The sequence below is a fragment of the Staurois parvus genome, unplaced genomic scaffold (genome assembly GCF_062004578.1).
Source record: "Staurois parvus isolate SC_StPar_1 unplaced genomic scaffold, SC_StPar_1.0 ptg000052l, whole genome shotgun sequence".
Classification (NCBI taxonomy): Eukaryota; Metazoa; Chordata; class Amphibia; order Anura; family Ranidae; genus Staurois; species Staurois parvus.
The window spans coordinates 7,184,220-7,196,331 of NW_028317848.1; the positions used below are offsets into that span (position 1 = coordinate 7,184,220).

Consider the following 12,112-nt stretch of genomic DNA (forward strand, 5'->3'; position numbering starts at 1 on the left):
TTGGTGGCTGACTAAATACTTTTTCGCCCCACTGTACATACATACACACATACACATACTAGGGTCAATTTAGACAACAACAAATAAAATATTCATGCAGATGGTGTTCTGGCTTCAAACACAGGGCCCCAGTGCTGCCAGGCAGAAGCGCTAAACGCTAAGCCACTGTGTAGCCTAGCACAGAAAACTATGTTCATTGGCTAGGTGTAATTACAGAATTCAAAGGTTCAAGGACTGAAGTTACTTCATAAGTCATGTCATAGATCAGGAGAGGCAGCACAGGAAATCCAATTCAGTGTTCAACAGGATTAAATGATGCACTTCGGTCATAATTGAAAGGCCTAGAAATGATGGAACAAAGCCTTAACGGTGGCCATACATGCTTCCATAAATGATCAATTTCATATCCGATAGGAATAATCAATCTAAAGCTGACCATCTTTTCCATTCATTAGACCTGACAATCTATTCAATCAGCAGGCCACACACAAGATTTTAATCAATAGAGAACATACTATTCCCATTTCGTGGGACGTTTATCCCCTTCAAAAGCCTAGCAACAGTAAACCCTGTTCGCAGCATTAACAATCTCTTTCCAACCACCAATCGGACATGCAAGTCTCCCTTGGATGTTTGAATGTGATTAGTGACACATAAAGCATATGTAGAGTACGTTGTCTAGCACAGGTTGCAGAAAGAAGACCCACCCAATCAGTGAGGATTTCTCTGGAATCCGGCTGTAGTGTTTTACACAGAATTCAGATTCAGGTAATCTGAGTACATTTGCTGGCTTCAGCACAATTTCAGTGTCCTCTGGATAAAACTGTTGTCTGGAAACATTCATATATATATTTTGAATATTCCCCTGAGGGAGCCACACGACCCTGTGGCGCAACGCGTAGGAGAGGGGCTTGATGATGTAATGACTCTCGTAACACACCGATCTACTGACATTGTCATAGCAGATGAGTGGAAGGTATTCATGTATGTCTGTCAAACTATGCTGTTTTATATGCACATAATCTGGTGCGATGTAGCACCTTCATATTGTGAATGGCCACTTTTTATGTTTTAATAAAATAGTTTTTTTTAAGGATAAAGCATGATTGTGTTTCCTATCTTTTTTCATCATATGCTGAGTGGAGGAGGAGAGACTAAGAGAAGTGGTGATATCTGGAGGAAGTATCCACACCCAGGATACATTAGCCAGTATATATCCACTTCATCGGACACATGCGTTTTTTGACCTAACATGATGTCAAATACTCAAGGTGACGGCACATCTGGTGGTTTTATGGTGGATGATTAAGTTGCATGAAGATTTAAAGTTTTGAAACTCATTCAAGTTGAAGAAATTTTTATTGAGAGACTTTTTTTCAATTGATGCATGTTCACTTTTATTGATATATGTGCACTACATATTTTTAATTTTGTTTTTGGTTTATATATATTTATTTTAGGGAAGCACTGCACTGTATGTTTACATATTACTTTATGCATTCATAGCTTACCTATATCCAAGTGCAGTGTCTATGCAGGTGCCTCCATTAACGCATGGGTTGACTGGATAGAAGGAGCAGGACAGATGCCGATACTCTCGGGCAGCACAGGAGCACTGGACTTGTGTCACCACAGTTACTGATCCGAAGGAGACGTTGGGGGATCTGATCATAGTGGGTATGTGTTTGTATGTTTTTCCAGTGATACATCCAGTCTTGTGGCTACACTTTGCCTTATCACACTCCTCTTCTCCAATCTGACCCACTTGTACACCCAGTGCAGATTCTATCTGTGGAGAATATAACGTCGTGCCTTTTTATGTACATTAGACACTACTGATTATAAAACAAAAATAAACAATAAAAGATTTTATACAAAGTCAACAAAACACAAATGTCATTTTAAAACCTGTTTCATACAATTTTTTTGTAAAAAGGGAAGCTTTAGATGTTATTGGTAGTATTGAACCATGCGCTAAACTGGGACACCGAGGAAGAGTCCAAGCAGGTTCGCCCTGCGCTTTTATTCAGTTCATAACGTGAAACAATCAAAACATCTGCTTATCTGAGCCACTATCTAACTGATTGTCAGTTCCTGACCAACAGGGTTGCCCCTTAATGGGTTCTGCAAAACAAACAGGCCATTCTTGTACCCTTTTAGTGTTCCGTCATCGCTCAGCCTTTTCACCCTGCAGCAGGTTCACACAGCAGAGAGAGAGTCCTGATCATCAGTCAGCTCACATATAAAGTCCAAAAGAAAAAAGTGCAACGTCCAACAATCATGTGTGAATCAATGGTGATCAACGATGTAAGGTGACATTTGTGAAGGGTACATCTGTGACAATCCTCCACCACTATGCACTCACCAGAAGCAAGAAATAAACAGGCTCTGTACAGAAATCCCTCCAAGAGATGTAACCTTTCCTCTGCAGATAGTAGATATATGGCCAAATAACATCCACTGCGACTGGGCTCTATATGGGCATTCCTTAAGATGGATCTCCCCTACGTCGGTCAACGATCAATCCAGATGTGGCAAATCCTAAATAAAAGCTCAAATAGCAGAGTCAAGAGACAACAGTATATAGTATTTTATTCTATAAAAATGCAAAGCATCCATGTGGAGAATGAAACAATCAACAATCACTCACAAAGATGGCCACCGGACCATCGCATGGACTTGGCGGCCTGACGTCAGCACATAGGCTCCTCCATATACATGCTGAGTCCATGCGAGAGTCCATACAGAGCCTGTTTATTTCTTGCTTCTGGTGAGTGCATAGTGGTGGAGGATTGTCACAGATGTACCCTTCACAGATGTCACCTTACATCGTTGATCACCATTGTTTCACACATTATTATTGGACATTGCTCTTTTTTTCTTTTGGACTTTATTTATTATTCATGTTATATCATTATTGGATGTTAGTTCACATATTTGTATTTTTCCCATATATCGGTACTAGCGCTGCACCTTTGTATATATGTTTATGCTTCAGTGGAACAGGAGGGTTTTCCACTTTGTGCTATCTGCTTTTTTTTTATAATTTTCTTTGCGCTCACTATATATCTTTTTGTCACATATATAAAGCCCTGTGGGCAACTGAGACTGATAAAGAGGTATGGCTACCAGTTGACATATAGAACTAAGAATGGAGGCTTTAACCCACTCAAAGCACTACAAGTCCTCTGTGCTCCAGGACCCAGGACAGAACTTATTCAGATTCTGGGAAACGTTTTTTTCCACATATCAGCCATAGAAGCCCAAATCAGAGCACTACAAATCCTCTGTGCTCCAGGACCCAGGACAGAACTTATTCAGATTCTGGGAAACGTTTTTTTTCCACATATCAGCCATAGAAGCCCAAATCAATCATGCTTATTATGTCCAAACACTGAATATATGCCCTAGTTTTGTCCTGACATCCTTCAAAAATAAAAAGTAGAAATATGTTTTAATTGTATGATTTTTTTTTAGATTCATCAACAACTATTTAGTGAATGTGCCTACCTGAATATAAGCTGAATGGATTATTTAGGTAGACCCACACACTGCATAGTTTTTAGAAAATCTATTGCTGAAGATACATAAATTGTACAACATTGTTCAATTGAATTATGTTTGATAATCTTAGGCTAGATTTTCTCCTTCACAAAGATTAAGATCCATCATATACCTTGTAGACAACAGGGTCAACAGTACAAAAGGTAATTTCCTGCATGTCGCCATTGCTGAGCTGTTTGTATGAACATATATGTTGCCTGGATGTCCAGTTGATGCAAATACTTTGAGGCAATGCTCTAGACAAGTATGCACATCGCAGGTTTGGACTTCTGTCTTTGATTGCTGCATACTTGTACCTGGTCATTGACTCAGAAAATATTGAGGGTGGAAAAAGCAGGGGCAGTATAGTGGCTAAATGGTTAGCATTTCCGCCTAGCAGTACTAGGGTCGTTGGTTCAAATCCAAACCATGACACCACCTGCCTGGAGTTTGCATGTTCTCCCTATGCCTGCGTGGGTTTCCTCCGGGTAGTCCGGTTTCCTCCCACACTTCAAAGACATGCTGGTAGGTTAATTGGATCCTGCCTAAATTGGCCCTACTATGTGTATGTATGAATGTAAGTTAGGGACCTTAGATTGTACACCCCTTGAGGGTTAGGGACTGATGTGAATGTACAATATATATGTAAAAGCGCTGCATAAAATTGACAGCGCTATATAAGTACCTGAAATAAATAAATAAAAAGTGGCATACTGATGAGCTCTTTTATCTGTCATTCTGCTCCTTTCTCTTATCAGCGTGCTTCTTGTCCTGCATAATGACTCCTTGTATTGCTTCTCTCTCCCCTTTCTGAACTGTGCTGTACAGACTGTAGAGCAGATTGCAAGAAGATAATACCCAATCAAATGCAGGACGTACATTGCTTTCATTTAAGGAAATATGACTACAGAGCAGAATTAATTTGTGCCTTTTATATTTGCCTGGAGTTTATCTTTAAATAAGTACAGCTATGCTAGCTATGCACTGTACATTGCTGTTATATGATGCTTTCAAGCCCTCCAGTGTTGACCACTTTCTATAAAATACCTTGCTCCTTAACCTCTCAAAGTGGGACTAAACCATCTTATCCTTTACAGCCAAGGAAGCTGCCATCTTATTCTCTGTTCGACCTGCAGTTGCCATGATACTGCACTTGTGATCAGTTATGACACTAGCCATTTGATGGTTTGAGATCACAAGCAACTCTGTATTTCACAGCATGTCTTGAATGTAAGTGTGTTAGGAAACCAATAAATTGTTGGGTTAAGTTTCACTTTAATTAATTCTAGAAGGAGACTGTTTAACTGCCATGTGATTAACCTCTCTCAATGATCTGTTACAAAGAGTTTGTTCAACTCTTAGGCAGTTCCAATCGTAAAAATGAGCAGAAGAACAATAGCAGAATATTTTCTACATTGATTGGGCCATGTTGGAAGGATGGAGATTGAATAGTGGCCATTTTTTGTACTGTTGAATTGTTGGTCTAGAGGGCAACTGGACACCTTAGCTGCCATTGTGCTACATGCTGGGTGTCCAGTGTGTTCCTGTACCTTTAAGGAGGGGTGGGCTCCCTCAGGTCCATCTGCCCTTGGTCTATCCATTAAATACATGTGCCTCTACTATGGGGGACTTAAAATTGGAGAGTTGGGAACTACAGAATACTGGGGTGCTGTGAAGAGGCTCTGTAGCTTACGCATGTATTTGCAAATGTTTGCTAACTAAACCCCTATTTTTAACGAATACTGTTAGACAGGTTAATTCAGTTTGTTTGTAGGCTGGCTGGCAAGTTAGAGCTGGGAATTTTTATTTTTTGTTGTTTGACATGCGTCACCCTTCCATGTGCTCCTTGCTGTGAAGGCCAGTTATAGACTGGGGCAGTGGTCATTTTTTGTACTGGAGATTGAATAGTGGAAATATTGTATCACACCTTGTCTAGCTGGGAAGCCACAATCCCAATTAGTCTTTCAGCCTGGTAATAGGGAGGTCCAGATACTGTAAACCAGACATCAGTTGTGTTATCCATGTCAGGAACATTCAATACACTGAACAAATTCAAATTCCCCTGTTCACAAGGGATTATGTCCGAAAGAAGATCCCTCATCTGTTCATATCTACTTCCAATCTTGGGGATTTGAGCTATGAATTCTTCAGCAGTGATACCTAGAGGTATAACACATTGGGACATTTTTTAGTATTTGGAGAAAAGAAATAGTGGTTATCAATAAACAAGTAAACGTTAATATATTTCCTTATTTTTCACAGGCAGATATGAACTATTGCATTCTTCTATGCAGCTAACCGCTAGAGCTCTAATGCTCCTCTCACATGATCCATTATTTCAGCTGAGCTTAAAGAAGCCGTTTGCTTACTGAACAAAAGGATAACAGCAGGAATACATGAAAGCAGACATCATTTGTAGTTTCTTTAAACTGGAAATGTTTCTGTATTTTTTTGTGACAAGTCCATTCTTGTGTCTCTAATGTTGACCATACACAATGGCAGTTTTGTGGACCGTTCTGGGGCTTTCTTGTGTAATAAGTTCTCACCTTGTAGTCTTATGGCTCCAGCGTTATGAGCTTCTTTCTCAGTAATGTCAGTGAGCACAACCTTAACTGTAGAGACCACATCAGGCCACACACCATCCGTCACCTTCACCCTCAGTTTATAGGTGCCTGGCAGAGCCCCTTCTCTGATGGTCAGCATGCCAGATGCATCATGTAGAGAAAAAATCCTGCAATTTGATAACAGTTTGGTTACCCCTTTGTGTTGAGTAGTAGCTACATACAGTATAACATACATTAAATGAAATGTTTTATTAAACATAACAAATATACTGTGTAGAAGTGTGAAAGCATTCATATCATTGCTTTGTCCAAAGTTTATACTTTCCAGTAAACAACCACAATGAACTACTTCATTGTGTCTCTGGCAGGTCCAACAAGGGGTAACAGTAACACCTAGATAGGATAGAGTAAAGGACCAGGGAAACAGGTACAAATTACAAAGGGCTTTGAGGGTGCGAGACTGTAAGGTTCTGAACATTGCTTTAGAGTAGGTTTGGTTGACGTGAGAACCGAGCAAAATGATTCAGCATGGAAAGTAGAGTTGGCCGAGAGACACGCAGGGAAGAGATGGACATATTGCCTGCGAACAGAGATAGTTTATGATGGAACCCAGATATTTTAACTCCTTTTATGTTGGGGTGCCTGAGAATGGCTTCCACATGTGGTTCAAGTGCTAATATAAATATCAATGGCGAGAGAGGGCATCCTTGACGAGTGCTCCTATGGATGGGCAAGAGAGTGGTTTCGAAATCATAGTATTTATTTTAGCCTGAGGTGTGCTGTATAAGGTCTTTATCCAGGACAGAAATTTATGACTAAATCTGTAGGTTTGAAGAACTGAGATCAAATACAGTATGTCCAAGACCTCTTGGGTATGCTTATGAGCTGTATGAGGGAGACCTTGCATATACTATTCCCAGCCTGACATCCTTCTCTTTTCACTACCTATGATTACACTTACCTTGATTTACTTTCTAGGTGATATGATTTGTGCTCCCAGTCATCTAGGTCTGGTGCTACAACCTTTCCAACAGCAACGGCTGACAGAATCCCTTGGAGAAATAAAATATTACTTTGCAGTATTTGTGGAGGGGAGGTTATTACCCCCACTCATATATCTAAGACATCTCTCACATTTATTATTATTACATTTACTCTGGAATACTCTCCATTTGCTTATTAGGTTGTCTGTGCATTTCAAGGGCTCTATGAAAGGGCATCTCTTCAGGAAAGTCTTTAAATTTGTTAGTCATCTATTAGCTCAGACTCTACACAATGGAACAGTTTCTTCTACTCCTCTGACATAATTATATACTTACTCTTTCATTAGGCTTGGTAGTTACTGTACCTCCATGGCCACAATTTAGTAACATATCCTTCAAACGTTTTATATGTTTTGTGCACTTCCAAGGGCTGTATGAATTTATATATTGTACAGGACACCAAGGTTGGGTCCTTAATGGGTATAATGCTCCACTATTTGGGTTTTGGTCCCTTTAAGGGGGATGATTTAAAGGTATGCAGAGTACTCAGGGGTTCTCCCCCATGCAGGATGAGGGGTTCCGGGGTAGTCTGGCTAGAGAGGAAAGGACTGAATTTTAGAGGTTCCAATACTTTTTCGGTGGAAAGAACCTCCAAACCCTGATTACAAAATTTTCGGTCCTGAAGGGGTTAACTCAGATGCCTCCACATCCAGAAAAGGAAGTGGAAACAGTTGGCACCTGGCAGTGAAGGAGTGAGCTGAACACAGCAGAATGAGCAGAGTGAACAAAGCTTGAGACTGAACCACGGTTGCTGACAGTGAAAGCCTATTCCTTGATTTCCCTGGAGCAGACGGGAAACCCCCAAAAACCCCAGTGTGGAACTGGTATGGTGGCGATGTCTTATTCTGTGCCACTGAACCAGAGTTAGGGACTGTTTTTGATTTTTGGACTGTATGCATTTTTCAGTAAAGACTGTCACTTTTACAAGCAATGGGCAGTGATTCTGGGCTTCCTAATCTATATGAGCGAAACTATCTATTTGAGGACTGACACAAGGTGTGACTGTGTCTAAAGCCAATGATTGCTGCAGTAGGCAGGTGTGGTGTTGGTACCTAGGGCACACAGCAAGAGATGTAGGGTACATGCCTTGGGTGCTTGGCGCTAGTGGTACCTATGCTTACAATAGTTTATAAAAAAAATTTGAAGACATCTTGGTGTTCCATGGCCCACTGTATATGCACTTGTGCCTTTTAAGGATCGCAGAACTCCTCACTCACTGACTTCTGAATTAGCTATAACTATAGCTAGAATGCACAATCCTTTGTATATGTAAATGAATAGCAGAAACCCTGCTTCCTTTGTTTTTACCCTTATATGAGTAGACAGTACAGTCCATGTGTCCAGAAGAATGAGGGTGATCATTTCTGTCTCCGATTACAACTGTCAATGTATTTGTTGAGGTGATAGAAGGACTCCCACTGTCAGTAATAACAATCGGTAAATACAACACCTTTTGTATTTCCCTGTCAAAGCTGTGCAGAGCAGTGATCATGGCACTTCCATTGTGAAAGTCTGTCAGACTGCAATCACCAGTATCCACAGTGTCACTTAACAAATGGAATGAAAACGGGGGACCATTGACCACTGTGTCATTGTCTTTAGCATATAATAGTGTTGATGTTTTGTTTATTTGTACAATATGTGGATACTCTGAATTTTCCCAGATGATTGGGCTATATTGGACTTCAAATTCAGGAGCACTATCATTGATATCCTCAAGACTGAAGACAATGGTTGCACTTCCAGTGAGGGCTGGCTCACCCAGGTCTGTGGCTACTACCACCAGCCGATGATAAGGAGATGCTTCCCTGTCTAATGGCCTAGAGACCACAACATGGCCATCGTGATCCACTATGAATTGTCCACCAGGATCAGAAGAGTCTAGAATGTGATAGGAGAACAAACCATTCTGTCCTGAATCCAAATCAACTGCAGATACCCGAACCACTGTTGTACCAACAGAGATATCTTCTGACATTGGAGACAACTCGTACATATATTGATAGAACACTGGAGCATGATCATTTGAGTCTTCAACATGGATGATGCAGTAGGCCACACTGAAAAAATCCATATCTTCAACTTTTACGGTCAGATTAAAGGATCTCTCATAGGGTTTTTCATAGTCTACCTTTTTCCTAAGACGAATGATGCCCCGTTTATGGATCTTATCAGTCTCTATAAAGAATTTGCGCTCATCGTCTCCTCCAGCAATGCTGAATGCCATCATTGCATTTTCGCCTTCATCATTGTCCCAGGCGTGTAAAACAGTCACCTCACTGTTAACATTAGAACATTCCGGAACAGAAGCTGTATACATTTTCTGAGAGAATACAGGGGCATGGTCATTCACGTCAGATACTATAATGGTGGCAGTTCCAGTCCCAGAAAGGCCACCTCCATCTTTAGCTTCCACAACAATCAGGTATCTGTCCTCCTTTTCCCTATCCAGAGAAGCCAGCACAGTATATATGGAGCCGGTAGAAGGATGAATTCCAAACAAATTAAGGTTTATCTCATTTTTGACATTCTGGGTAATTCTATAGGTCAAAATGGCATTCTTTCCAAATTTTGGGTCATCCAAGTCAAATGCTGTCATCTCCATCACTGTAGTATCTGCAGGGGAATTTTCTGGTACATAGCCCACAAAGCAGCCATCAGAGGTGCACAGGAACATTGGTGGATTGTCATTTATATCCTTAACCTCAACAATCACATCAGCGAATCCAGTCAAACCTTCACCATTTGCATCAGTGGCAAGAACCAGGAAGCGCCATGTCGCACGCTGTTCTCGGTCTAAAGTTTTCTGTACATATATTTTTCCATTGTAATGGTCAATGATGAACTCACTGTTGGCTCCCTGACCATGCAACGAGTAACGAAGGGCACTCTGGTCTGCTTCTTGGTCAGGATCAGTAGCAGAAACCTGGACAAAACAAAAGAAAAAAAATGCAAAGGTTAATGTGTTAATCTCTAAATGCAAATAGGTTCATAGCTCTAGAGTTATATATTACATATAATGGAACAAAAAGGATTCGTAATTCTGTTCCAGATGACCAGATAATAAATGTCCACTACCCATCTACTGCCTGGTGATTGGACTATGAAGAAAAGAAAGCACACTGATAAGCAATCATCGCTCATTCCAGTCTCCTTCTTTTAGCATGTTCACTGTCACTGTGTGCACAGCAGCAGAGCCTGGCCATGACCATGCACACATGTAGCCATCATGCAGCCAGAGTTTCCATTTTGTCTGTTTTAGGCTTCATGCACACAGGACATTAAAAAAACCTCTGCTAGAAGCCTTACTTCTGGCAGCAGCATCTTTGCAGAATAAAATGCCTTATGCTTGTAAACGTATTTATGTGCTTAGGGGTGTTTACAGGCATCAAGCGCTTGGGCACTAATTTATTTCATTGGCGAAACGTGCCTATCGTTTACATGCGTCAAGCATTTTTTTTGCCAAAACGTTGCTGCTCCTGGATGCACTGGCCCTGGGTATTTTTTCCTGCCTGTAAACACTCCTGCCACTAAAAGCTCCTAAAACTCTATGTGCGTATGGACACATAGGATAACATGAAGGGCCGTTTACAAGCAGTCAAAAAAACGCCTGATGCCCCTAAAAGTGGCTGCAAAAATGCCCTGTATGCATGAGACCTAAAGCTCATTTAATTCAGGTGGGACAGATAGTTAAACCTAGTATCAGGCCTGCCATGTAGGGGATTTGGACCTAAATCAATCATAATGAGACCAACCATGACATCTACCATAGATAAGCAGATAAAGCCGCTGCTAAAACTGGGAGGTTTTCAGAGAGCAAATAAACAAAACAGGAAGTCTTAAAGTGGACCGAAAAGTAATTGTAAAGATCTGCTATTTTTCTAAAAAACATCTAGAAATGTCAATTGTACCCAACTAATACCCTGAAATTTTAACTTTTATCTTTAATTCCTCCTAAAAAATAACAATGCATATTCTGTACCTAGGCACTCCTGTGCCTTGAGCCTCATAGCTGAATATCTGCAGTGTGATTTCATCTAAGGCACTGTATCTCTGACAGCTAATCTCATGAGATTTGGAGTGACATGTGATTAACCACTTCAAGTCCAGACACTTTTACCCCCTTCCTGTCCAGGCCAATTTTCAGCTTTCAGTGCTATCACACTTTGGATGACAATTCCGCGGTCATGCAACACTGTACCCATATTAATTTTTTAGCATTTTTTTAAGACAGATAAAACTTTATTTTGGTGGTATTTATTCACCACTTTGCTATATAAATGAAAAAAGCCCAAAATTTTGAAAGTGTTTTTCTTATTTATTTTGCAAATAAATATCCTTTCTTCATAAATCTTGGTCAAAATTTATTCGGTTATCTTTTTAGTAAAAAAAAAAATAACCCAAATTAGTTTATAACCAAAAATTATAAATTTTCAAAATTTTATATTATTATTTCTTTTATTTTTTTGTAACATACTGTCACCCTAGCAGTACAGTGTCACCATAGTGACACTGTACTACTTTTGGGGGGTGATGAAGATTTTTTATTTTTTACACTGATTGCTTTTACATCCTTAAAGGCTGTAAATACAATAATTTCTCCTTCTCTCTGGCTGCATTCTTGCAGCCATTGAGAAATACTGTGAGAGCTGTGATTGGTCACAGCGTGTCACATGGTACAAGGCTGTTGTGAATAGCCTTGTACCATATGACCTCTGTGATCATTCACAGATTTCACACGTAGTAAGCAATGATGTCAGGAAGTGACATCTTGCTTACTACTATTCATGTGATCACTGATTGGCCAATCAGTGATCACATGATCGAGACCTCACACAGAGGTCCCTTACAGCAATCGGTGTTCCGCTGTGCCCGTGGCGAGCGCACACAGCCTATAAATTTGTGCTCAGTTTATGAACGGCAACCCGCTCCTGCACTGCTTAATGTACTTCTCACTGTTGT

At 40.4% G+C, this 12,112-nt stretch overlaps 1 protein-coding gene across 1 annotated transcript in view; it reads right to left on the reverse strand.

Annotated features, from left to right (window-relative positions):
* The window catches only part of LOC149470147 (neural-cadherin-like), a 127,108-nt gene that overhangs the window by 40,388 nt on the left and 74,608 nt on the right, over positions 1-12,112 (reverse strand). Inside the window, exons 19-23 of the mRNA XM_089666758.1 lie at positions 8,459-10,076; positions 7,069-7,159; positions 6,090-6,274; positions 5,471-5,703; positions 1,512-1,789 (exon numbers count right to left, since the gene is read on the reverse strand). Coding sequence (XP_089522884.1) covers positions 1,512-1,789; positions 5,471-5,703; positions 6,090-6,274; positions 7,069-7,159; positions 8,459-10,076 — 2,405 coding nt within the window. The remainder of the gene's footprint in view (positions 1-1,511; positions 1,790-5,470; positions 5,704-6,089; positions 6,275-7,068; positions 7,160-8,458; positions 10,077-12,112) is intronic.